Source organism: Oryx dammah, unplaced genomic scaffold, assembly GCF_014754425.2.
Source record: "Oryx dammah isolate SB20612 unplaced genomic scaffold, SCBI_Odam_1.1 HiC_scaffold_11, whole genome shotgun sequence".
Taxonomy (NCBI): Eukaryota; Metazoa; Chordata; class Mammalia; order Artiodactyla; family Bovidae; genus Oryx; species Oryx dammah.
In genome coordinates this window covers 14,258,493-14,286,287 of record NW_024070195.1, presented here as the reverse complement: position 1 = coordinate 14,286,287, position 27,795 = coordinate 14,258,493, and the positions used below count along the sequence as shown (strand labels likewise).

General features: G+C 43.1%; 1 protein-coding gene across 1 annotated transcript in view; it reads left to right on the top strand.

Annotated features, from left to right (window-relative positions):
* Positions 1-27,795, top strand: part of MBOAT1 (membrane bound O-acyltransferase domain containing 1) — a 115,354-nt gene that overhangs the window by 68,241 nt on the left and 19,318 nt on the right. Inside the window, exons 4-8 of the mRNA XM_040249899.1 lie at positions 5,865-5,960; positions 16,911-16,966; positions 19,142-19,196; positions 21,099-21,282; positions 23,350-23,542. Of these exons, the coding sequence (XP_040105833.1) occupies positions 5,865-5,960; positions 16,911-16,966; positions 19,142-19,196; positions 21,099-21,282; positions 23,350-23,542 (584 nt within the window). The remainder of the gene's footprint in view (positions 1-5,864; positions 5,961-16,910; positions 16,967-19,141; positions 19,197-21,098; positions 21,283-23,349; positions 23,543-27,795) is intronic.

The window sequence follows — 27,795 nt, the reverse complement described above, 5'->3', positions numbered from 1 at the left end:
AACTGGTCACATTATGGAATACTACTCAGCCATGAAAAAGAATGAGTGATTGCTACACACAATGCCGTGGATGAATCTCAACATCAATGTGCTGGATGAAGGAGATCCCATGAATTCTGTTCTCAAAAAAGCAAACTAAGCTGTAGTGACAGAAATCAGATTGGGGTAACTGGTAGCAAGATGGTTCAGGGAGATGTGAAAGGGATCACGAGAGGCGTGAATCAGCCTGGGGAGGGGGTGATGGATATGTCTGTTATCTTGAACTTGGCTCTGATTTTCTGAGTATGATGTGTCAAAACTTCGGATACTTTAAATATGCCCAAAGAAGTGTTAAAAAAGGAAGAAATATTCTTCCTATGATATTTTGACTTCAAAGTGCAGAAGTAATTTAATTCTACCTTGAAGTCTGCATGCTTGGACAATCCAGGAAAGTACCTGGAGTGGCTGTCTTGCACTGTCTCTGATTGCTGTGGTCTTTCTGAAACCTCAGAATTAATTCAGCCTCTCAGTAACACTGGAATGTGAGCTCTGTGAAAACAAAGACTTTTCTCTCCACTGTTGTAGCCTCAGAGCCTAGAACAATACCTGGCACAAGTAAAGACTCAGTAAATATTTATGGAATGAATGACTGAATATACTTGAAAAGACATTCACGCTTCGATGGCTTCCTTGTTGATAACTTCTCTGGAAAAGCAAATGCCTTATTTCAACCTTGGAAAACTCTTTGATTAATAAGACTATTAGCACAATAGTTTTCCTTCTTAAAAGCATTGGAATTTAATTTTTTAGTGTATCATCTTGTAATTACTTCCAATAAATTTTTGGTTTGCAAGGGAAAATATTTTTGCCTGCTTTTAACTTGGATAGTCATTGAACTTCATATTCAAATGAACTTGGGAAATTTGAATTCTAATCATCTCTCTCAAGAGTTGACTCACTGGAAAAGACTCTGATGCTGGGAGGGATTGGGGGCAGGAGGAGAAGGGGACGACAGAGGATGAGATGGCTGGATGGCATCACTGACTCGATGGACATGAGTTTGAGTGAACTCCGGGAATTGGTGATGGACAGGGAGACCTGGCATGCTGCAATTCATGGGGTCGCAAAGAGTTGGACACGATTGAGTAACTGAACTGAATCATCTCTCTGCTAAGTGTCTTCCTTAAAGGGGATAGAGTCATTCCTTCAGAAGGGAAATAGGAAATCTGTATTTCTGCAATTTGTTAAGAATGGATTTGGGAAATGCTTCATGTTATGACAAAATACTTTTTTTTCAGTGGGAGGTAAAAATGTGTGGCTTTTCCTCCACTCGACACTGGAAGCAATTAAATGATGAATAAAAATGTTGCATGTCTAAAGCAGGTTTCCAGCTACCTTACAAACTCTAATTTGTCAGCTCTCCCTGCATCTGTGTGATGCTGGTGAGGTGGGGTCCATTTTTCAGAGGGTCCAGCTGTATTTCCAGGCTTGCTGTGTTAGTCTCCAGCCAGGAGTGGAATCCTCCAGCCTTGGTAGGGAGAGCCCTTCACGGGCAGGCTCCAACTGTTTGCTTCTTCATGATAACACTGTGGTAGCAGAGGGCCGTGTGCTAAGACTGGAAAGAAAAAAATGCCAGAACAAGTTTTTCTCCTCTTTCTGTGCTTGTGTGGTTGCCAGGACTGCCGAAGTTAGGAGTGGTTCACATTTCCCAGTGGAGGGAAGTTGTTTCCTCTTGTTGCTGGGAAAGAACTCCAGGCAGGGGTCAGGAAACCTGGCTGTTTCCAGCGGCATGAGGTTGGAAAAGCCAGGCAGCTTCTTTGCGTGTCAGGCTTCCCGCCTAAGCGATGTGGGGTTTGTTGTTTAGTTGCTGAGTGTTGTCTGATTCTTTGCGACCTCATGGACTGTAGCCTGCCAGGCCCCTCTGTCCATGGGATTTCCTAGGCAAGAACACTGGAGTGGGTTGCCATTTCCTACTCCAGGGGATTTTCCTGATCCAGGGATTGAACCCACATCTCCTACACTGGCAGGTGGATTCTTTACCACTGAGCCACCAGGGGATGGTTTGAGCTTAAGTACGCTTCAAGATTGCTGGGTTCTTTGCGAATTGTTTTCCTCTGCCTTTCCCTGAGTTATGAGTTGTGTTCTATGCATAGCTGGGAATAGGAGGGCAAGACTGGTACTTGCTGCCATGTGGACCTAACCCACTGCAGAGCTGCCTGTTATTCAGGATTTATCTAGAGAGTTCATGGGGTACCGATTCTGTTTCCTTCCCAGGCCCCTCTGTTGGGCAAAGATCACGGGTTTTCACTTACCTTATATGAACCCACTGGAACAGAAAACAGTGCCTCCTGGGATGGAAGGCCTCGTGTGGGAACTTGGTGATGCAGTTACCAACTTTTGAGGCCAAGCTCTCTTAAATATGTTTCATTATTTTGATATATAAACTCTTATTGAGTATATCAGTATACAATTACATTTACTATTTCCTATCATTACAGCAAATATATTCTTTCTGGGAGAACTCCATAGGATATAGATTTTTTTTTTTTCCTGAGATGGAAAATGATGAAAGTTTAAAGAGGTGAATGGGTGTACATGCTCAGTCATTCAGTCGTGTCCGGCTCCTTTGTAGGCCTCCAGACTCCTCTGTCCATGAAATTTCCCAGGCAAGAATACTGGAGTTGGTTGCCATTTCCTACTCCAGTGTATCTTTCCAACCCAGGGATCGAACCCGTATCACTTGTGTCTCCTGCATTGGCAGGCGGATTCTTTATCACTGGTGCCACCTGGAAAGCCCCGGGTATACGAATGGCTCTGTAGTTCAGTGAGTTTTCACAAAGTGAATACACCCCTGCAACTGCCATGAAGGTCAGTGAGGATTGTGTTACTGTCACTCATGTTCCAATCTCTACCACACCCTTCCTTCCTAAAATAACTACTAGCCTGACTTCTCACACCTGCAGATGAGTTTGGCCAGTGCTTGGATTTGAACTCATGTTGGTCTGTGCCCAGAAAACACGCTCTTTCTGCTGCTCCTGGTTTCAGGTTTTTCAGGGGAAATGAATGTATTTCTCTGTTGTTTGGGGACTCAGTACTTGGCCCCACCCTTGGTAGGTGGGTCGTTTTATAATAATTGAATTGAACTTGCTTTTCTCTCTGGGTGAAGGGTCCCAGGAAGGCATGGGTGTAGCTCCTTTTGATTCGAAAGGATTCTGGAAAAGTCTCTCGAATCTTTGTGCTACTGCCTTGACCCTTGTGAACTGGCTTGGGAAGGGGAACAGATAATAGAGGGAAAAGGTCTAACTCCATTCTAGTACTTCAGCTCATAAGGGAGTTTTTTCTTAAACATTTGCTTTGTGCACCATCTTCTTGGTCCGGAAAGGGTTATGGTTGAACCCAGGGAGGGAAAAATCATTTCTGTGTGGTAACATCTTTGCTTTCAAATAGTGAAGAGACCTAAAGTTGTAGAATGCTTTAATGTATCTGGCTCAGCATCCTGCTTTCCCTTGCTACCAGATGAATGTTTATTATCCCTTCTTAATATTCCTGAGGTTGATCTAGTCTTCATGAGTTATTTTAATGTGAATTTGTGAATTTCAACATCATTCAGTATCAGAATATACATCTTCCCAGTTTTATTACATTTGCTTGAAAATTCGTCCTTGTGAATTTATGTCTATTTTTGATGGGCTCCTGAACCATTCATTTCAGTTCTGTTCAGTTGCTTAGTTGTGTCTGACTCTTTGTGACCCATGGACTACAGTACGCCGGGCTTCCCCGTCCATCACCAACTCCGGGAGCTTGCTCAGACTAATGTCCAGCGAGTCGATGATGCCATACAACCATCTCATCCTCTGTCGTCCCTTTCTCCTCCTGCCTTCAATCTTTCCCAGGATCAGGGTCTTTTTCAAGAAGTCAGTTCTTCGCATCAGGTGGCCAAAGTATTGGAGTTTCAGCTTCAGCATCAGTCCTTCCAATGAATATTCAAGACTGATTTCCTTTAGGATGGACTGGTTAGATCTCCTTGCAGTCCAAGGGACTGTCAGGAGTCTTCTCCAACACCACACCCACAGTTTGAAAGCATCAGTTCTTCAGCACTCAGCTTTCTTTATGGTCCATCTCTCACATCCATACATGACTACTGGAAAAACCATAGCTTTGACTAGACAGACCTTTGTTGGCAAAGTAATGTCTCTGTTTTTAAATATGCTGTCTAGGTTGGTCATAGCTTTTCTTCCAAGGTGTTTAATGTTCTCAGTTTAGTTCATTTCAACTAACAGTTAAGTGAACCTCTTGATGGCCAAGAGTTTGGGTGCTCGAGGTTACAATGAACTGGAGAAACAGATATGTGTAATTTTAATGTTATGATGACATGTTAGCATAGAGCACTGGAGAAACACAGGCAGTTGAGCAGTGAATTGTGTTGGGAGTTGGGGTGGGGTGGATGGAGCAAGATTATGCTAGGTGACATTAGAGCTCAGCCATGTCAGATAATTTGTGTCCAGATAGACCATCAGAGGGAGCAAAGAGCTGCAGGCAGAGGAAGGAGAAAGAAATCTGGCCTGAAAATTCAGGATTTAATTGTGGGAAGGGAGCAGTCTGGTGTGGTTTAGCACATGATGGACATGGAACGTGGCTGGAGATGATCCAAAAAGGAACTGGTAAGGTAGAGCTTAGCATGTGTGGCACCCGGAATGCTGTATTCAGGAGTCTTGATGTGATTAGACAGTAGGGAGTAGGCGTGGGGTGGAGGAGCAAGACTCTTTTTTAAACGGCTTTATTTATTTATCTCTGGCTGCGCTGGGTCTTTGTTGCTGTGCACAGGCTTTCTCTCATTGCAGACAGTGGGGGTTACTGTCTTGTTGGGGTGCATGGAGTTCTCATTGCTGCAGCCTCTCTTGTTGTGGAGTACAGGCTCTCAGACACGTGGGTTTCAGCAGCTTTGGGTGGGCTTAGTTGCCCCAGGGCAGGTGGAATCTTCCCGAACCAGAGATTGAACGCTGTGGCTTTTAAGTCAAGAAACATTCGTTTATCGTGTGTTCATTCAGCATTGGCGACAGTGGCAGCTAGTGGTGAATGAAACACACCTGGCCATCCTTACTTTCATGGGGCTTTCCGGCTTGTAAGGGAGACAGTGGTTAGTCAGATGATCACATACCTTTATATGTACAAGCTGATGAATGTTCTTAATGGCATGTATGCGTGTGTGTGTGTGTACATTGCTGGTTTATACTGTAGGATGATCCTCTGAAGGAGGCCAGGGAGTGAACAGGAGAAGGTGGAAATTGAAGCCTCAGGCATCAGCGGGGAGGATCCTGAGCAGAGCACTGGGACTGCTGACGCCTAAGGAGTAGAGGGAGGAAGATAGGCTGAGCAAGAGCCTTGGAAGAACTGACCAGAGAGCTGGGAAGGAAACAAGGAGAATGGAAGCCAAGGGAACAAAGTGTTTCAGGAAGGGAGTGGTTGGCAATAGGATGATTTATATTTTAGGAAGATCACTGTGTAAACAGGATGGTTTGTAAAGAGGAGGATCTGAGTGCAGGACCTTACAGGTCCGCGGTTCCCAGCTCTGGCTACACGTTGGGGTGACACCTGCCATGTGTATCCCTTATCAATGAAATTAGAATATCCAGGGGTGGGGCCAGTTACTCCCCAGGTGATTCCATCATGCTTCCCAAGTTGAGAACGACTGCAGTGGTCCAGGTGAGGAAAGATGAAGGGCTGAGAGCCGTGGGTGTGCAAGTGAGGAGCAGGGATGTGCTCGGGGGGAGGTGGACCAGATAGGACTTAGTGGCTAATCGCATGTTGGGGGTGAAGGAGAGAAAGTCAGCTAAGTGCATGGACAATGATCTGATGCTCGGTGTTTTTTTTTTTTTTGGTTCCAGATACTCCTTTTTTGTAGCAATGGGCTACCTTACAATCTGCCACATCAGTCGAATCTACATCTTCCACTACGGAATTCTCACTACAGATTTTTCTGGGTGAGTATCTTCATTTGCATTGGGGTGGTTGGGTGGCTGACTTTGACTCAGTCCCCTGGGGTCTGTAAAGATCAAGAACACAGGTATGAGTCATCAGTGACTTGGTTAAGTCATTTGGTAGGATGGTGCATGTGAAGTTGAGGGCAGTGATTTGATTGCTCCGTAGGATGGTGAGCTCTGCCATTGTTGTAAAGTAGGGTCGCCAGCCACATGCCGTGGGCTCTGTCTGGGCTGCCACTTGTTTCTGTAGTTATATTGGAACATGCCCAGGCACTTACTCATGTATTTGTTATCTGCAGCTGCTTTTCGCACTACAGTGGTAGCGCTGAGTAGATATGACAGAAACCATATGACCTTACAGAAGCCAAAATATTTCCTATCATGCTCTGTACAGAAAAGTCTGCCAACCCCTATTCTAAGGTCCCAAATACAGAGTTGGTGTTTTATCTCTCACAGTTAATAACACAAAATTCTTCCATAGGAGCTGATAAACATTGGGTTGGCCAAAAAAGTTCGTTTGGATTTTTCCATGGGCTGTTACAGAAAAGCCAGATGAACTTTTTGGCCAATCCAACAGCTGCTCCGTGAGCCCCATTGAGTGCCCCCTGGCTGCTCTGGCCTTCTTCTCAGGTCCCCTGTCCAGCTCCCCAAGGCTGCTGGCAACCAGAAGGGTAATGTCTGGCATAGCAGGGGTCTCCATCCTTCTTGTAAAATTTTGTCTGTCACCGTGGCCTTCACCTGGGGGACCACCCCTCTCCTAATGGGTCGCCTAGTGAAGGTGACGGTAGATCAGAGAAAAATCTGTGCATTGTTGATGCTCTTTCAGGAACAGCTTTTTGCGAATCTTGAGGAACGGGCACTAAAGGAGAGATCCTCCTCCTTACACGTCATGTATTCTCCACTTCACTCCCATAGAGTTTCGCTTCTCTTCTATGCAGGCAGCCTGAAGTCAGGGAGAGCCTGGGTTCTCCCCTCAGGTTGACCTGCCTTTCATGGGCTGAGTTGGTAGAGAGTAATCAATGAAATAAGGGCTGCAACTTACCACTCATATGTATGAACTTCCCAGGTTGTACAACTAAACTCTCCCACTGTGACAAGGATTTAGGAGGCAAAGTGTTGCTTGGAACACAAAAACTGTTGCCTTGAAACTTCTACAACCCTAGTTTGGTCTCAGACTGGCTTTCTGGGCATAAGTTCCTCTTACCCTCAGTCCTCTGGGTTTTGCCTTTTTCTCTTTGAGTTGCATCCTTTCTTTATTCCTTTCCTCCCAGATTGTGGACCACTATTTTTCAGTTTTCTTGAAACAAATTCACAAACTTCTTTCTGTTTTTTCAGTGATGTGTTTGGCTAGCAAAATATGGAAAATATGGGAGCAACAAAGATTAGCAACATGGTCGCAAAGTTATAGCATTAAAAGTAATTTCAAAATGGTCATCATAACTCTCCTTAGAGTTTAATCAACAAACTTCAGTTTTTTTGGTTTAACCCCAGAACTGTGTCCCCCGTTCCCCATAATTAGAAGAGCTTCTGGCACGTCATAGTGAAAGTGAAGTCGTTCAGTCGTGTCTGACTCTCTGCGACCCCATGGACTGTGGCCTACCAGGTTCCTCCATCCATAGGATTTTCCAGGCAAGAGTACTGGAGTGGGTTGCCATTTCCTTCTCCAAGAGATCTTCTCGACCCAGGGATTGAACCTGGGTCTCCCACATTGGAGGCAGACGCTTTACCGTCTGAGCCACCAGGGAAGAACACCTGTCACGTCATAAATGAATGAGTTAAATAGTATTTGAGAAAGCCAAAAGGGGTGTGAGGCAGGACTATAAAAATGAAAATTGTGCATTAAGATTGCTTTGCAAGCATCTTTGCTTCCCCTTCCCTTCTCAATCCGTGTTGGAGAAAACGACTCCGGAGATAGTGGATGGGGATTGTGTAAGAGCAAAGCCATCATTGATCAGACCCACCCTCCAAGGAGTGGCTTGGGTTCTGCCTTGGCAGGTACCTTCGTTCGTCATTCAGCAGACCTGACTGAGAGCCTGTAGATGGCAGGCACAGTTATAGGAGACAGGGGTGAGGAAAGGCTGAGGAAGAATGCAGTTACCCATTCCAGGTTTGCATAGGGAGGTCGCACGTGAGCGCGTCACCATGAACTGGTTTAACGAGCGTTCCCCTAATTTGTGTTCACTTGGAGCCTCAGAATATGTTCTTATTTAGAAACAGGACCTTTGCAGGTGTAACTAGTTAGTGTGAAGGCATGCTAGATTAGGATGGGCCCTAAATTCACATGGTGGGTGTCCTTACAAGACTTCCACAAGAGAGACAGGGATATCCAGGGGGAGGGGTGGCCCTGTGAAGACAGAGGCAGAGATAAGAGTGATGCAGCCACAAGCCAAGGGACTCCAGGGGTTGCCGTCGGCCCTGAGGAGCTAGGGAGAAGCATGGAACGTTCTCCGTCAGTGCTTTTAGAAAAACCCAGCTCTGCCAGTACCTTGCCTGTGGCCTTTCTGACCTCCAGAACTGTGAGACAGTAAGTTTTTTTTTGTTTTGTTTTAAGGCACCCATTTGTGTTATGGTGGCTCTAGGAGATGAATATCCATCATTCTGATTTCATATATATATATCTGCTGACCGCAGTCCCCAGCTCCTGGTCACACAGGACACAATGCCTCCCTCTCCACATTCCTTCCTGCCCTCATGACATCTCCTCCAGTGGTTTTGTCTGTAAAACTCTCGAACGGTTGTTACGTCATTTTTAGTATAATTGCAATTGTGGAAAGTTACCAAAAGGGAAGGATAGAGGGCAAATTATGGGAAGACAGTCATGTGTTTTTGAAACGGGGTGGATTTGGGGTTTGACAGCAGGGGAGGATGGACGTTCCTGTCCACTCCACTGTCAGCGGCGTAGGCGAAATTGTGCTACATTTCCTTAGGTGGTGGTTATCCTCTGGCATTTTTGGGGTCTGCTTGTGTTAAGAAATCTCTTCTTTACATATAAAAGGGCAGACTGCTTGAATGAGAAAGGACACTTCTGTTAGGGGAAGGAGACAACGAAAATGTGTCTGCTCCTGTACACTGAAGGTGATTTAGAGCCCTAATTGTCAAGTGACCATACTTTATTCAGTTCTTGGAAGATATCTTGTTTTTTTTTAAATTATAGGGCATTCTTAGGCAGCAGCATTAATTTTTTCCCTGTCACCCTAAATGCACAGTGTCACTGATCTAAATCCATCTTCTTGGGTAACGTCAGAAACGTAAATGGAGAGGTACAAACTAACTGGAAATTGACAAAGTGTTTTACATCACAAATGGTCAATAGGAGAGATTCTTATTGTCTTTTCTCATTGTGTTAGTTGGTCAGTCATGTCCAACTCTCTGTGACTTCATGGACTGTAGCCCTCCAGGCTCCTCTATCCATGGAATTTTCCAGGCAAGAATATCGGAGTGGGTTCCCATTCGCTTCTCCAGGGGATCTTCCCAACCCAGAAATCAAATGTGCATCAGATTCTTTACTGTCTGAGCCACCAGGGAAGCCCCAGTAGGGAACAATTCTCATTATGAACATACAAGCAACCAGCAGTTCTCTTTCAGAATGGAATTTGTTACTGTTTATGTTGGTCTAAGAATCTTAAGATTAAAAGACGCTTACTCCTTGGAAGAAAAGTTATGACTAACCTAGATAGCATATTGAAAAGCAGAGACATTACTTTGCCAACAAAGGTCCGTCTAGTCAAGGCTATGGTTTTTCCAGTGGTCATGTATGGATGAGAGAGTTGGACTGTGAAGAAAGCTGAGCGTCGAAGAATTGATGGTTTTGAACTGTGATGTTGAAGACTCTTGAGAGTCCCTTGGACTGCAAGGAGCTCCACCCAGTCCATTCTAAAGGAGATCAGTCCTGGGTGTTCATTGGAGGGACTGATGCTAAAGCTGAAACTCCAATAATTTGGCCACCTCATGTGACGAGTTGACTCATTGGAAAAGACCCTGATGCTGGGAGGGATTGGGGGCAGGAGGAGAAGGGGATGACAGAGGAGGAGATGGCTGGATGGCATCACCGACTCGATGGACTTGAGTTTCACTGAAATCCGGGAGTTGGTGATGGACAGGGAGGCCTGGTGTGCTGCCATTCATGGGGCTGCAGAGAGTCGAACACGACTGAGCGACTGAACTGAAATGAAGAATCTTATTTAGGATTTTGTTGAGGAGTCAAGCAGTGATTTGAAATTACACTTGGTGTTTTAAGGCAGCAGCCTGATGTAATAGCTGTTCTCTTCTGAGCATGCGTGCAAACCTATGTGCTTAACACTGTTGTTTAGGGCAAGAGCGCAGGCAGGAGTTGACCAAGACTGGATTATGTCCGTGTTGTTACAGTGATGTGTGTGTGTTAGTTGCTCCGTTGTGTCTGACTCTTTGCAACCCCACGGACTGTCCTCTGTCCATGGAATTCTCCAGGCAGGAATACTGGAGTGGATTGCCATCCCCTTCTCCAACAATGATGTGTATGTGTTTCTAATTTGGGGGAGCACATAAACTTGTACTTCAGATTATTCTGGGGCTTGAAATTTTATCATTCTGAAAGTAATCAAAGCTGGTGTGAATGGTGAGCGTGACACACAAGATTCACTTTTATTAGTGATGCTAATGTCATTTGTATCAGTACACACAGGGGCCAGTGCCCTCCATGTTTTTTCTGTGAATGCAGGTTATTAAAAATATGAGAAGATTTAACTGTTCTCCCTGGGGAAGCTCAACAATTGCTTGTAATAAAGCTGATACTTGATACCTTTTAAGTCTGTGATCGTGAACTGATTGTTTTTTGCTCACGGAAGGGTGCAAATCGAGTTTTTTCTTCTGAGGGAAACAGCAAGAAGGAACCTTAATCCTTTTGCAGATTCAGGCAGATAATTGTTCTGTCATCAGGATGGTAATTTGAGTTGCTCATGGTTTTTGAAAACATCATGAAATGAGAACTTTTATACGCTGCTAGTGGGAGTATAAATTGGTACAATCGTTCTGGAAGGCAACTTAGCCACAAATTTTAAGCAAGAAATTTTTAAAAAGTTTATATCATATTAAATTCCCAGGAACTGAATTACCTGAAGGAAATCAAATTTATTCATACGTGTGTTCAACTTATGAATAGTTCAACTTGTCAATCATAGTGCAAAATTGGAAACATCCTAAATGGTCCAAAAGAGGTAAATGGTTAAATTATGATACTAAACGAGAATTCCTTGGTTGTCCAGTGGTTCAGACTCCATGCTATCACTGCTAAGGTCATAGATTCAATCCGGGAACTAAGATCCCACAAGCCACATAGTGTGGCCAAAAAAATTAAAAAATAAATTCTGGTACTAATATGCATCCATTAAAATGATGTCTTCAAAGAATATCTAATAACACTGGAAATGCTTACAATATAATGGAAAATCAAAACCACACACAAAAAAATACATGTATTGAGATTCCATTTTCATGAATGTGGACATGTGTCGGGGAAAAAACAGTGGAGGGAAATAAATGCTAAGACAGTGATTCTGTCTAGGGTTGGGGAGCGGTCTTTATTGGTGATTTCAATAATTGTTTTTTTAAATTTTTATATAAGTTCTAAATGTCATTTAAATATAATACAGTTGAATGCATACGGTGCATGCTTATCATGGTGAACTGCAGCCTACGCCAGTGGAACAATAGCCATTTGTGTTCCTGGTTATCCTGTTGGGCATTCTAGAAATACTGCTCACTCACACCCCTTGGGGTAGGAGAGCTCATTTGCCCTGTTGTTCCATGGGAGATGTTTTCTTCTGTTGGTTTATTATAATCCCAATCACTGAACTGATCAGCCCAGTATGTGCAAACAGGTGGGGTCTGTGTCTTAGATTATATTACTTTTTGATTGAAATGCAACATGGATGGTACTATGGTATTTGAGTTTTATCCTAAATCAGTAACTGATGTCTCAGTAAGCTGTGCCGTCTGAGTTTGGCATCTGATCTACCCATCGGCTTAAATAAATTGACGAATGAAAAAGTGTTCAGAATGGACATCCTCTGAGCAGGAGTGTATGGCACTGTTCCTTACACTCACAGGAAAGTAAGAATGTAGGAGGAGTCTTACCCCATTTCCTTTCCTGCAGGTTGCCAGTGTGTGTTTTATAAGCCCATGATTCTACATGTGAGTTGTTTCTTATTTAAGTTGCTAGAACTTTCTTCAGATATTTCAAACAGAAACACTATATTATTGAAAGTATAGTCTGGGTGATGAGTAACAATATTTGACCCATAGCTTCTTTCTTTTGCCCTCCTAGAGGGGAGGTCTTTTTCCATCAAGAATGATAACAATATGATTCTTACATTGACCTAAAGGTACAGATTTCATATGGAATAACTGTTACTCATTTACATTGATCCAGATATTTAGTAGTATGCATTTTATTAGTCTGGGTTCTGTGAGAAGTGGATGCCAAGGTGGGAACAGAAGTATGAGATTTGTTGGGTGAAATACCTGTGAGGGAAAACATGGAGGCAACTAACCAGAGAGGCTCTTCCATCTGGGAGAGCCATCAGACGGAAATGCACGTCTGACCCCTGAGATAGAGAGGAAAGGAGGGGACTGAGGTCTTGGACTGCAGTGCAGTTCTGGTAATATTTCATTGAGTTCAGTGATCAGTCCTCCAGCTTGGATCCCCAGCTGAGGAGCACCATACCTGGCCTGGAGGGCCCTGCTGGATACCCAGCTGTGCTCAGTCATTGACTGGACACAGCCTCAGGAGCTGTGGGCTCAGCACCAACAAGGCGAGGGAACCAGAGGATGCAGCTGGAGCTGGTCAGTTACGCATCCCCAGCAGCCAATCAGAGAGCTGCTTTCTCATGCCCATTGTTTCTGTGAATCGATACTAAATGCTTTGCTGAATGTGTGCCTAATTGTGGAATACATTAAATCTAACCCCTGGTAAAGGAAAACAAATGTTACATTTCTTTAAAAAATTTTTTTAATTTTATATTAGAATATGGTTGATGAGTTGGACACGACTGAAGTGACTTAGCAGTAGCAGATGGTTGATGAGCAATGTTGGTTTCAGGTGTATAGCTAAGTGATTCAATTATAAATATGTATCCTTTTTTCAAATTGTTTTCCCATTTAGTTTATTACAAAATAGAGTTCCCTGTGCTATACAGTTGGTTATCTATTTTAATTATAGCATTGTGTACATGTCCATCCCAAACTTCCAATCTGTCCTCCCCCCAACACCTCATTTTTCCCCACTGGTAACCATATTCATTTTCTAAGTCTGTGACTCTGTTTTGTAAATAAGTTCATTTGTATCAATTTTTTAAGATTCTACATATAAGTGATATGATATTTGTGTTTCTCTGACTTACTTCACTTAGTATGTCCATGTCCATCCATGTTGCTGCAAATGGCATCATTTCATTCTTTTTAATGGCTGAGTAATATTCCATCATGTATATACCGTATGTTCTTTATCCATCCATCTGTCATCTGTAGAGAGAGAAGAGCAAGCTAATTCTGTGACACATTTTCTTTATGGATATATCAATGTTATAAACCCTTTTAAAATGAAGTTATAAATTAAATCAAATGTAGAAACTAAGCTTGCAAAGTGCATGGTCATCAGAATGTGTGTCTCAGAATACAAAAAAATTTGTGCTGGGCTTTGTGTAAAGAAGGCTGGGGGCTTAGGTCCTATTACTGATTCCTCAGACTTACAGTCTTACAGGACAAAAAGGCTTTGGGAAAAAAAAGGTCATATTTGGCAACTATTTGGAATGTATGCTTAGAGTGAGTCCCTTTCAAGATAAACAGCTCTCTGCATCTGTTATACATTCTGGGTTAGAAGTCTGATAGAATATCAAGAAGATGAGCTGTGAGGTTATATTGGCCTATAAGGCTAAATTGCTCTTATAGAAAGTTTTGATGTATCTTATTTTTAGGACCCAAACCTCTGTGTTCTGGAAGCAGTTATTTTTTTTTTCACTATATGAGTGTGATCAAAATCAGTGTCAGCTGTGAGCTGTCTTGCTGCCCTAGAGTGAGCACCCTGGGGGCCCCCTGTCCACCACTGCCGTTCCGCCCCAGTCCCGGAGAGCACGCCGCCCCTCCCTTCCGCAGGCAGACCACTCACTTCCCCTGCTTTTCACCTTTCACAGTGTGAGGACTCTTGTTTCAAATGTTGGCAGTGGGGCTTTTGCAAATAAGATATAAAGTTGGGTGTAGGTGTTAAGATTTCAAAGGGCCTTTGTTGACATGCTCTTTAAAATAGTGTATCTTCTTAGTTTATACTGGTAGTTTAAAATATTACATGCTTATTCTTTTAAAGAGATGGAAAATAGAAATGGGAACGAGAGGAATTAAAGAGGAAAATGACCTCAGAGAGAGGTGGCTGGGTACAGTGGACACATCAGCTTTGGCCTAAGGATGCTTTGTGTCCAGTCCCATCCACCCACACCTGGTGTGGCCAGAGCTCAGGGCCCAGAGGCTGTGCTGCACCCTAAGGTTACCTCAAGGATGCAGCCATAGGACATTGACCAAACCTCAGCTTTGATTGTAAATGAGCCCTCAGAACATACGGGTTAGAGATGGCCAATTCAGTAAGAAGCCATGAGGATGGAGATCAGAAAACCAGACTAAACTTAGAAGGTTTAGAGGAAGGTATGGTAGTTGGGCGGTGAGATTTTATCTTGTCTTATGGGGCAAGAATAGAGCTATTAAAGGTACTGAGCTAGACCAGATGATTGGAAAAACCAAACTGCAGCTTTATTGAGATATAATTCAGGTACCATACAATTCACCCATTTAAAGGACACAATTCAGTAGGTTTTGGCAATATGCAGAGTGAATTTACAGAGTCTAACCATTTACAGTGGTTAATTTTACATTTTCATCACCTTCCTACCCAAAGCAACCAGCAATCTATTTCATTTTTCTATGGATTTGCCTATTCTAGGCATTTTATATAAATGGAATCATACAATATGTGGCCATTGGGTCTGGCTTCTTTCACTTAGCATAATGTTTTTGAGACCTCTCCATACTGTAGCATGTAGCAGCGCTTCATTGCTTTTACTGAATTATTGAATATTCTGTCGGATGGACACGTGTGTTTGTGTGTGAGTGTGTGCTGTGCTCAGCCATGTCCGACTCTTTGTAACCCCATGGACTGTAGCCCACCAGGCTCCTCTGTCCAGGGAATTTTACAGGCAAGAATACCGGAGTGGGTTGCTATTTCCTCCTCCAGGGGATTTTCCCGGCCCAGGGATCAAACCCACATCTCCTGCATTGCAAGCAGATTCTTTACTGCTGAGCCTACTGGGGAAGCCCTGGATGGACATATCATGTTTTATTTGCCCATCAGTTGATGAGAAAGAAAAATATGTCTACACACAGACTTGTACATACATGTTCAGAGCAACACTATTCATAATAGCCTGAAAGGAATAATCTAAACACCCATCAACTGATGAATGGATAAATAAAATGTATTTCTATAACATTTGGGTTATTTGGGTTGTTGCTTTGGGGCTGTTATGAATAATGTTGCTTGGAACATGTATGTACAAGTTTATGTGTAGACACATCATGGGTATATACCTAGGAGCGGAATTGCTTGCTCATATGGTAATTCTATGTCTAACCTTTTGAGAAACTTCCAGACTGCTTTTCAAGCAGCTGCACCATTTAATATTCCCACCAGTAATGTATGAGGCTTCCATTTCTCTGCCTCGTGGCCAAAACCACCTGTCTTTTTGATTCCGGTCATCCTGGTGCTTGCCAGGTGGTGTCTCATGGTTTTGATTTGCGCTTCTCTGGTGGCTGATGACAGCGGAACATCTTTTCATGTGCTTATTCACCACTTGTGTATCTCTTCTTTAAGATCAATGTCCATTCAGAGCCTTTGGCCATTTAAACTGGTTATTTTTGTCTTTTTATTTTTAATTCGGAAGAGTCCTTTGTGCAGTCTAGTACAGGTTCCTTAGCAGATATATGATTTTCACATATTTGTACATTCTGTGAAATGTCTTTTCACTTTTTTTTGATGGTGTGTGTCCTTTGAAACACAAAAAATTTAAGTTTTAATGACATCCATTTAATCAATTTTCTTTCCCTTTGGTTGCTTGCGCTTTTGGTGTTATATCTAAGAGGCTGTTGCCACATTGAAGGTCATGAAGATTTATGCCTGTGTTTTCTTGTAAGAGTTTTGCAGTTTTAGCTCTTACATTTAGGCCTTTGAACCATTTTTAGTTACTTTCAGTATGCTTTTTATGTGGCTGTCTAGTTGTCCCATCACTATTTATTGAAAAGACTATTCTTGCCTCCATTGAACTATCTTGGCACCCTTGTTGACATGGGTGTCACTTCTTAAGCTTTTTTTTTTTCCCTCAAATTAAGATTGTTGCTATTTTAGGTCACTAAATGCTTTATTTACAGGAAACTACATTTTACAAATGTGTTTCTTTTTCTTTACTACCTGTGCATGGAAGAATTGCCTTTAAATAGAACAAACCATGTTAGACCATATTAGGATGAAGCCAAAATATATACCCATCCAGGTGGAACCAGGGCACTGGATTGGGTGTTTCCCAGACTAGTGCTGCTTACACTTAAATGTGCATTTGAATTCCATGGAGATCTTGTTAAAATTCAGGTTCTCATTTTACGGTCGGGGATGGAGCATAAGCTTCAGCGTTTCAGACAAGCTCCAGGAGATGCTGGCAATGTTGGTTCTGGAACTTAGCTTCGAATAAAAATGCAAGAGAGACTTTTTGTTGTACTTATTCAAGGTGATTTGGAAGGGGAAAATTGTTTTGAATTCCATGGTTTTTGTATTTTACTTAATAACCTTCAAGATGAGAAACTACCAGGGCCAGAGATGGAATAAACATTTTCTCCCGTGGCGATGTGGCCAGTCTTCATTATTTTCTATCTTCCTTTTAGGCCTCTGATGATTGTTACTCAGAAGATCACAACCTTGGCATTCCAAGTTCATGACGGTGAGAACAGCAGTGCTCCTTTTGGGTCTAAGAGTGAGCCTGACCTTCAGAGTTCTTCTTTTCCACTGTATACACAGCCTAAAGTTTAGACAAGGGCTGGCAGATCTTGTTATATCTTGTAAAAAAAAAAATTTTTTTTTTTGCAACTCAGATTAATCATAGCTTTTTACTTTCCCAGCCATTACCTACCATTCCATTGCTGAATCTGTAGCTTTTGCTGAAACATTTGCATCAGGAACAGTGGGGTTTTGGTTTAGTTGTATGATGTTTTAAATTTCAGTTAATTTTGTGGTACTCTCTGCCCTTGATTTCCAAATCTGTCAAGAAGAAATGGCATCCTTTTTCCTTTGGGTTCATCTCTGAGAAGCTCAGACGGTAATAGAAGATGAAACAGCATTGGCTAGTTAAGTTACCTTTATATTTGGCTTGGAAAATTATATTATGAGATAGGCCCGAACCTATAAAAAGCTGGCAAGAGGGAGAATCTTCTGGTTGTCTAAAAACTGAACATATTCTTCACTTGGGCCCTTCCTGATAATGGCCAGAACATGTGATTATTTCCAGCATTACTGCCGGGTTCCAGGAAGGGAGGGTGGCATTTCCACGCAGGAGGAAGGTTTCAATATGGGCTTAAGAGAAGCAGGTGCAATTAGTAAGGATATCTTCTTTGGGTTTGTAGGGCTCTAACAAATGCTTTCCGATTGCTGAAACTTCTTTATGTGTTGACAGATTGGGAAGATTTAGTCCCCACTAGCGAGTCTTCTTGTTTTTACTTAAAGCTTGAGAACTGGTTTGATTTCATTTTGACCCTGTTTATTCCCAGTTCACACTTGGTGATTAGTCATTCTGTAGAGAACTGAGTAATTTTATTCTGAGGATGGAGTCTTTCTACACTTACCAGCTACCCGGGTTTGCTCAGAACCCAGAGGTTTCCCAGGACAGGAGATGTATAGTGCCCCAGCTGGCAAAGTCCTGGGCAAAATGGAGTGAGTTGGTCGATATTTTTGTACCTGAAAACCATCTGATCGTGGTTACAGACTCATACTAGTGCCATAAGTCAATAAGCTAAAATCAGTTTAATTCCTGAGATTGCTGGAGTGGGTAGCCTATGCCTTCTCCAGCAGATCTCCCGACCCAGGAATCAAACCCGGGTCTCCTGCATTGCAGGCGGATTCTTTATCAACTGAACTATCAGGGAAGCCCTCCTGAGATTGCCAGAGCTGGACTATTTGATGAGATCTTAGAAAAAAGTGAGTGTAATTTTGTTTAATCAACATTGCTTCTTGTTTTTGTTTTTAATACATAGGCTTTTTGCCTAAATTTACTTTTTAAAGCGTTCTCAGTTTACCCTGTTTTTTGTTTTTAGAATATCCCTTACATGCAGCAAAATGTTTATTTGCCTTTTTTTATTTCTTGTGTGTGGGAGGAACAAGTAAATTCCAGAAACACTCTGCCTTCTCTTAGGCATGTTTTTGAGTTGTGTTGGTGGTTGTTGACCATAATCTGTCTTAGCTAAATATACAGTTTTAAAGTTGAATTCTTTTAAGATGACAGTTTGGTTTCCTTGACTGTAAGTTAACATACGCATTTTCTAGGAGGCACAAGTGCAATTTGGTTGGGAGTTCTGGCATGGATGCGTTTTAAAAGAAGGAAAAACTCCTGATAATTCTTTGGTGTTTTCCCTGCATTCAGGGTTACATTTCCTGTTTGGTTTTTTTTTCCCCCTCTGGAAAAGGAAAGTCCCCTCTTCCTTTCCCATTCCATTCCATTCTCAGCGTGTACCAGGTGTGTGTACCCAGCATAATCTGGGTGGTAGTTAGGCAAGTGCAGGCAGCAAGGCAGGCTTGTGTGTCTCATGTAGCAATGAAAACATATACAGCGTGGTAAGGAATATATACAGTGTGGGTCCCTGTTCATATTGGTGAATGAAATAAGGGTAACCTCCGAATCCTCCCCTCTTCCTAAGAACCTATAAAGACTTTCCTCCTCACTCATGTACTTATACGTGGCTCTTTGATCCAGGGCACTTAAAAAAGAAAAGGAAAACAGAGACTCTTTTTGACTGATGAAATAAAAATGAATAATTTCTTTCAAAGGAGTTTTTATCAGCCTCTTTTAGGATGTAGTGATCTACTTCACTCAAAACCTCTTATTTCTAAATGTTTCTTTTCATAGGACTAGGTCGAAGGGCTGAAGATCTTTCCAGCGAGCAACATCGACTTGCTGTAAAGTAAGTTTGACGATATATTCTTGAGCCCTTTGGGCATCAGTATTCAGAGCTCTTCCTTGTTTATATGGATGTAATATTGTTTATGGAATGAAGCTACTGTTGATGGACAATCAGTAGACTGGGTTGTCTGGCGTTTATAAATGGTAAGCTATGATAACCTTGTTCATAGGTCATTTTAAATGGATTTGGGTTTAGTAGTGGGATAGGTTCCCTCGATTCAAAGGGTCAGTGGCTCTGTAATTTTCTTAGTTTCCCAGGATTCTCCTTCACTGCGGTTGTAATGTTTATTCCAGAATTATTTTTATTGGACATGTATCTGGAGTTGGGGGGCATCCTCAAGAAACAGTCACTTATCTGTGCCCATCAGTATGATTATGCTGGCATGAAGGAAGATAGGATATAGGGTTGGGGAGAGAAATATGGGCTGGGCAAGAGGAGGAAGGAGGAAGCTAAAGTTTGAAGGTGTATTTTGGCCAATGTTATGTGACGTAGAGAGGGGGTGGGCATCAGAGAGGAAGGGAGGCCGTGTAAAGAGAATAGCACTGATAAGGCTGTAAAATGGCATGTGGGGGAGGGTGGTACAGCCATGGTGGAGAGTTCCTACCAGAGTTCAGTTCAGTCGCTCAGTCGTGTCTGACTCTTTGTGACCCCATGGACTGCAGCACACCAGGCTTCCCTGTCCATCACCAACTCCCAGAGCTTGCTCAAACTCATGTCCATCAAGTCGGTGATACCATCCAACCATCTCATCCTCTGTCATCCCCTTCTCCTCCTGCCTTTAATCTTTCCCAGCATCAGGGTCTTTACCAATGAGTCAGTTCTTCGCATCAGGTGGCCAGAGTTTTGGAGTTTCAGCTTCAGCATCAGTCCTTCCAATGAACACCAGAATACCAGAGAGTAGCAGGAGATAACTGGGATGTATGAGACAGGCTCCCAGCTTCATTCCTTCATTAAGGAATCGGGACTTGAAAGCGCTGGAGAAAGAACCACTGCAAGAGTCTCATGAACCAGCTTCTTTGCTGAGCATCATAGAGGTGTAAACGCTGGAGGGCTAACCCTGTGAGCCTTTCCCCGCAACTCTCGTTAGAAGAGCATGCCCTTTGGTACTTATTTTTGCTTTCCGATGTTACGATTTTTAATGACACTCTACTCAGACAGTAATATCACAGCACTTCATTTCTTTTTGGTTGCGAGACATCTGGGATACTAGTTCCTGGACCAGGGATCAGACCCCTGTGTTGGAAGTGCGGAGTCTTAACCACTGGACCACCAAGGGGGTCCTGAGCCTGCCCTTTAAAATGCCGTTAACACACTAGACACAGCTGGTCTCTGCAGAGTGTTCTCCTGCCACTACCCTTGTCTGTTGGCCAGGACGTCATGCCTGGAGGCCAAAGCAGAAAGGAGACTGCTACGGCAGTAGTTTTGTGTGGCCTCATCAAGTGGAAACCAGTTCCACCCATCATTTGTTTTGTATTTATTTTGGCAGTTGGGAGGGAGTTTTCCCATCTCACACCATCTCGACCAAGTCACATTAGGCCGGGCTCCCACCCTGCCTGATGTTAATTACCTTCATTTTCTCGGGTGGACAGACAGCTGAAAGAATGCTTGTTCCCCAGCCTCAAGGCTCCCTTTGTGCTGGTCTGGCCCTCCGCGTGTAGGGTTGCGGTTGGCCAGCAGAGGGCGGCATAGAGTGCCGTGCCGTCTCTGAGCCACTCACCTCCTTAACTTCTTTCAACTACCTTTCTCTCTTAGGTGGGTTTTTTAAGAAACAGAACAAAGAAAGAGCGTGTAGCATGTAACAAGCGACAGACACAACACCTGTCTTTACAACGGGCATATTTGCAGATATGAAAGAAAAATCGAAGACTGAAGACTCTTTAACTTTTCACTTTATTTTTGCAGAGCAAAACCCTCCTTTTTGGAATATGTGAGCTACCTTCTCAACTTCATGAGTGTCATAGCAGGCCCTTGTAACAATTTCAAGGATTATATAGCCTTCATTGAGGGGAGACACACACACATGAAGTTGCTGGAAGTGAACTGGAAGGAAAAAGGCTTCCACAGTCTGCCAGAACCTTCTCCCACTGTAAGTTGTTTTTTAGTGCCAAGTATTTATCCAGAGGTCTAGGAAATAGAGCTTTGCTGCCAGGGCTGACTGTCACTTTTAATTGTTCTAATTAAAAAGCCAAACAGTTTACCAGAAAGCTTGGCGTATAACTTTTCCCCCCTGTTTAAAATATCCACATTGGTATTTATTTGCAGGAGTTCTCCATGTTGGAGCAACAGGAGTTTATTTCACAGAGAAGCTCATTGGCTAGAAATATTACAGCAATTAATCTACTTGCCAACCAGCCAGTATTTACTGCCTATGATGTACCTACAATTGTGCTAGTTAACACCTTCAAATGTGTCTTTATGAATAGAAATTCGTGGACAGCCAAAGGATACTATGTCATAAATGGTGAAGGGGGGATAGAGTGGGAACCAAAATAAATGTGCTTTTTATTGCAGAGCCTTACTGTGGCAAGGGAAACCAGCTTTATGCTGGCATGTCTTATAGTCAGTAAGTTCCATCTTATTGACTTGTAGAGAGTTGAAGGCGTTTTTTTTTAAATAATGTTTTAATTTGAAATGTATTAATCTCAAATTAATCAACATGAGGATAACTCATTGAACTTTGCAAATCTGCTGAATGTATCCAGATCGGATATCCTATATTTAAGGAAAATTTGTAATTAATGGAAGGAATGAGTAACATTGGAAAGGGAGAAATTGAGGATACTTTAAATCCTTTTTAAATGCCACTGTCAGGCAACATTAAGTATTTGAGAATTTAAATGATTGATTAAGCGTTATGTTTTCTGAGAGTTTTGACACAGTCAGGTCCTCTGCAGTTTATGGTGAATCAGAGACCTTTATGGACAGAATCTAGGAGGGAGGTCACTGGCTGGGCGTCATGAGTAACCACAGGTGCTTATACGCAGGGTCTATCACAAGAGTTCTCTGTCACATTATTCGGAAAATAATATTATCAGAGAGTTTTCATGTCACCCTCCAAGGAGACTCTTGCATTTTTGTGCACAGAGAACATGAAGCTCTGAAGTTGCATTTTAGCCAAAGACCCATGGATGTGAGGGGCTGGCGCGCACTAGTGGTGAATAGTTAGAAAAGCATGATGCGCTCACTGTGAGATGCCGGGAATCCGGCACTGTTCTCAGTCCCTCGTAAACATTCCTGTGCTGAAACCCCAAGCCACCCTGTGAGGCAGGCGCTGTTACAAATAAAAGTAGTTTCTTTTATAAAGTTGGGGACTATAATTCTTTGGGTGTTAGCTGACATCTCCTGGCTGTCGGGGGATCTGGGCAAAATGACTCCATCCAGGGGAATTGAAAACCTCAGTACATCTCAAGCCCAGAGCAGACTGCATGGAGACCATCCGGAAAGGGTTTGTAAGGCTACCTGCCCACGTCCTGGCTCAGACATGGAATCATGGGCCCAGAATCCTTCCTCACTAAGCCTCTGTGCTCCTTGCTGGCCACTCAGACCCATTCCCTTGGCTCTGCTGGCTGCAGGACCAGGCGGCCAGTGGCTCGCTCTTTCTGATGGAAGACTGCCACCCTGTAATGTTAACTGATTTTGCATGTTTGGGGGCTTCCCTAATGACTCAGATGGTAAAGAATCTGTGTGCAACACAGGAGACCCGGGTTCGATCCCTGGGTCACAAAGATCCCCTGGAGAAGGAAATGGCAACCTACTCCAGTATTCTTGCCTGGAGAACCCCATGGACAGAGGAGCCTGGTGGGCTTACAGTCCATGGGCTTGCAGAGTCGGACCCAACTGAGCAAGTGGTCTCTCACTTGGGTAATAATACCACCTGACCTTTGATGGTAGAATGTGCTGGTTAGAGTTTCCTTTTTTTTTAAGATCCATCCCTTCCTGGGGTGTCAGAGGCGAATCCTGTGTCTAAATACAGCATGTATGCCCATCTTCTGAAACTGTGCCCTGAGGAATAATGCCCTTTGCCTCTCCTTCTAGAGACTATTACCACAGCAGCCATGGGGCAGCTTTATTCTTAGCATGCCTTTGCTGAAATTGTTTTCCACGCACTAGTGTCTTCTGAATAGTTACTTCATTCTTCCCCCCCCATTTCCAGGGAGCCGTGATGCACAAACTGTGCATGACCTTGGTATCTCTCCTTTTGTTTCTGACGCTGACGAAGACCTTCCCTGTCACCTCCCTGGTTGACGACTGGTTTGTTCATGAAGCAAACTTTCTGACCCGACTCTGCTACTTATATGTTGTCATGCAAGCCTCCAAGCCCAAGTATTACTTTGCCTGGACGTTAGGTGAGTTTGCTGGAGGGCACTGAGTGCGTGAGGAAATAATGCTCCTCCTTGGAGGGCTGGGCCAGAGCAACATTTGGACCACTTAATTAAAAGAAAAAAAAAAGTCCGGTGTGTCATGGAAGGCGGGGAAAATTCCAGAGTGATCTGGCTTTCTTGTAATTTTTCTGGGTTGTCTGTAATATAGGATACATGCTGAATTTTACCCATACATGTGCTCATTTAGGGTGCACTTTTTAAGAAATGGTTGGTTAAGCTTTCTGCCTTAGAAAGAAGCTGATTTCAAGTGATTTTTTTTTAAGGTAGAAAGTTCAACTTAATTGGGTATTATCATACTTTTCTTTTTCCCCTGTGAGGTAACTTTAGTCAATATTAAGCTTTTATATTTTTCCTTTTGAAGAGTTTTACACCAGAAAAGTTTAAACCTTTGCTAAGGTGAGCAAGAAACCTTCTATTTACATACCAAGAATGGTAAAGTATTTTGATAAGGCATGGTAACCATAGGGAATATCTGTTTCACATTTGGAAGACTTTCAGCAGGGGAAGTTTAACACCTTAGCTGCAAGTGACCTGGGGGCCTGATGTCAGGGAACAGTAACTTGGTTTATGAAATCAAGTAGATTATTAAACTCGGTTCCTAGTAGACCATATTCCATAAGGGTGCAGCGCTTAACTGAGTTCTCTCATTTCATACTTTTAAGTTTTTAGCACCCAATTCAAGTTTATAACTACTGACTTATTCATTTATCATTTTTTATTGTGGTAAAATATACATAATGTAGAATTTGCCATTTTATCCCTCTATCGTGTACAACTTAATGGCATTAAGTTCGCTCACGACAATGCAACCATCACCACCATCCATCTCCAGAGCTTTCTCCATCACCTGAAACAGAAACACTGTCCTTTCAACAGAGCAGTGATTCCCCCATTCCTCTTTCTTCCCTGCTCCTGATCCAAATGATTTTTTAAAGGTCACAGTGTTCAGAGACAAGTGCAGTCCAGTGCAGAATTTATGCCACGCTTGACCGGAGAGAGACGTAAGAGCTTTTCCAAAATTTGCTGTGTGGGAAAGTTTGTTCCCGGTCCCATTCAGTTTAATGCAAGGAGTTTTTCTTGAGTACCAGGCTCTGTGCTACGAGGAACTCAAAGGTAGGGCATCTCAGCCCTCATGGTCATTGCACTCAGTGGGGCCGCAGACACGTATACCCACCAGGCAGTGCATACCCAGAGCTGTGCCAGTGACAGGATGACAGAGGAGATGACGTGTATGGACTGGTCCTCGGGCGAGGCTCCCGGAGTCTCCTTGTATCTGATTGCCTTTCCTGCAGATGCTTTATTATCGGAGAGTCATTTCCTTAGTAGGTGGGCATTACGCATCCCCTGGATGGAGCGCTACTCGGAACACTGGGTGTGTTTTTCTACTGAAGTAGACTTTTCCCTTTGCTCCAACCTGGAGAAGGGGTGTGATAGAATCTCACTCCTTTCCACTTCTTCGCTTTTCCTCTCTCTCTTTCCCCTTTCTCCCTCCCATTCCTGCTCCCATATTCTGTACCCCAGGGTTTATGGGCTGGCTTCTGGACTAAATCGGCTCCTGATTTAAGGAGGAAAGAAAGGCCATTCTGTGGCCTCGTAGGGAAAGTCTAACACGAGGTGGGTTGTACTGGCAGGAATCTGGGCGGGGAGGCGGTTGCAGGACACAGGGGTGTCCAGCCTCACTCTGTCCTTTGTGGAGTGACCCCAGATATTTAGAGTAGAGAAATAACCCTTCCCATGGATTGCTTTCTCTGTGGACTTATCTGTCTTTTCTTCCCCACCAGCCTTTCTTCATTGTTTTTGGTAGCTTCAGTAGAAACGCTTCATTAATTTGCATGGCCTCAATTTGAAGTTTGTATTAGTTTAGATTGCATGGGCTGGTCTGAAATTAACCTTTGTATTATTTATAAGTAAAGATGCAATGAATAGTGTAACAGGGAATATTTAAACTGCTTAACCGAATAATTGTTTTATCCAGCTCCTTCAGACACCATTTACATATAATTGATGTACTAATTATACACAATTATAAATTTAATCCTTAAAGCTGGCCTCTTGATGAATCTCAGCTGACTTGCGCTGTGTACGTCTAGTTCTAGTTCCCGTTTCTGTTGAAAGAATAGAGCTATTTTCTTTGGACTTAGCATATGAGGCTAGTGGTTTTTCTCCTACTAATTAGTACTAATTAGTGAGACTCAATTATAGCCCAGGCTGCGTTCTAAAGATCACAGATGCCCAAATAGGGGTGTCCAATGAATTTATCTTCTGTTATACGTTAGAGCCGTGTGCAGTGCAAGGGAAGCCAGTTTTGGATTGGTGAACTTAGAGATTCTAACTGCTCTAAGGCAAGAACAGTCTTGGATAAAAGGTGGCAGGGTGCACTAAAGGGAGCAGGGAATTCCGACTGTGTCTAAATGCGGCAGTTCTGAGAGCCACCTCTTCTGGTTCTTACATTTATCTTTTAGATGGCTCCTACCCAATCAGGCTGGTGGAATCAGGGTCCTAGTGTTCAGAGTCTGGCACTGTTTACCACCTGAGCAATCTTTTTTTTGATGTGCACCATTTTTATAGTTTTTATTGAGTTTGTTACAGTACCGCATCTGTTTTATCTTTTGGTTTTTTGACCCGAAGGCATGTGGGATCTTGGCTCCACACCCAGGGACTCGAATCTGCATTGGAAGGCGAAGTCTTAACCACTGGCCCACCAGGGAAGACCTGCACACCTGGCAGGCTGAGCGATCTTAATGTTAACATCACTAAGCTTTAGACCTCTTACTAGCAAGATGGGGGTGGCAGTAATATAGTGATGGTGGCAGCTAACCATTCTTGAATGTTGACTTGGGCCAGGCCCTGTATTATGCACTCTGCTGCTGCTAAGTCGCTTCAGTTGTGTCTGACTCTGTGTGACCCCACAGACAGCAGCCCACCAGGCTCCCCCGTCCCTGGGATTCTCCAGGCAAGAACACTGGAGTGGGTTGCCATTTTCTTCTCCAATGCATGAAAGTGAAAAGTGAAAGTGAAGTCACTCAGTTGTGTCTGACTCTTAGCGACCCCATGGACTGCAGCCTACCAGGCTCCTCCATCCATGGGATTTTCCAGGCAAGAGTACTGGAGTGGGGTGCCATTGCCTTCTCCGATTATGCACTCTACATATATTCAATTTGGTTTAATCCTTTCAGCATCCCTTTAAAATAGGTACTGTTATGAGATCCAGTCATGAGAACAGGTTCCTAGAAGTTAGACAGCTCTCCCAAGGCTGTGAATTGACCCCACTCCCAAGTGGAGAAAGAAACCCAGGAGATCACCATTCCACAACAATGGTAGTGTTAATCACCATCTTTACACCATTGTGAGCACTAAATGAGAAATGTCTGTGGAATGCTTTATAGAATCCTGGGAAAATATTTAAGGATCAAAAAAAAAAAAAAGTTGTTATTCTTCTGTGTGTTTTAGATCTGAGGCTGGAGATGGGACAGGGCATGCCTGGATTGCTGTGCTGGTCCCAGCACCATCAGCCCGGCCCTCAATTCTGTCCTTTGCCATCTGTGCCCACACAGTGTAAATTCTTGGTCTCTTAGCTGCTGCACCCTGGCTGTGTCCTCCTCCTTTTTCCCTCCAGTCGGCATGGGGGGAAGAGATCTCAGGACTCATTTCTTTCCTCCCTTCTCTGAAAGAAACCAGATCATTTTACAGTAAAGCTAAGCATAAGATAAGCAGTTTTAAGGCATCAGCAGTGCCAAAAGGAAAGCAGGCAAACTTTGAGGGGGTGGTTTTTCTTCCCACTAGCCCTTCAGAAGTCTAGTGTGAGCTAGACCTCAACTCCCCTAGAAACGGAATGAACAGAGCTATGGGAAGGGTTGCTCTGAGATCTCCCCCAGATCTCAGGCTCTACAACTTCATTAGTTTGACTTTTTTATGTTTATAGCAGCTTTACTCATAACTATCAAAAGTTGGAAGCAAGCATCAAGTAAGTACATTTGCTGCTTTTTTATTTATTTGTCCTCTGTAGATTGCTTTATTAAGTTAAACAAGTTCACTTCTTTGTTTGCAAAGATTTAGGGGTTTTGGTGAGGGGATGTTTGTTTTTAATTAGGAAAAGATGAATTCTATGGAATGTTATCTCTGTTAATATGACCATATTTTTCCTTTTAATCTGTTAAAAAGCTCATTTGATTATTTTTAAGGAAATATTCTAACAGAGTGAGCTTGAAAGAAAATAA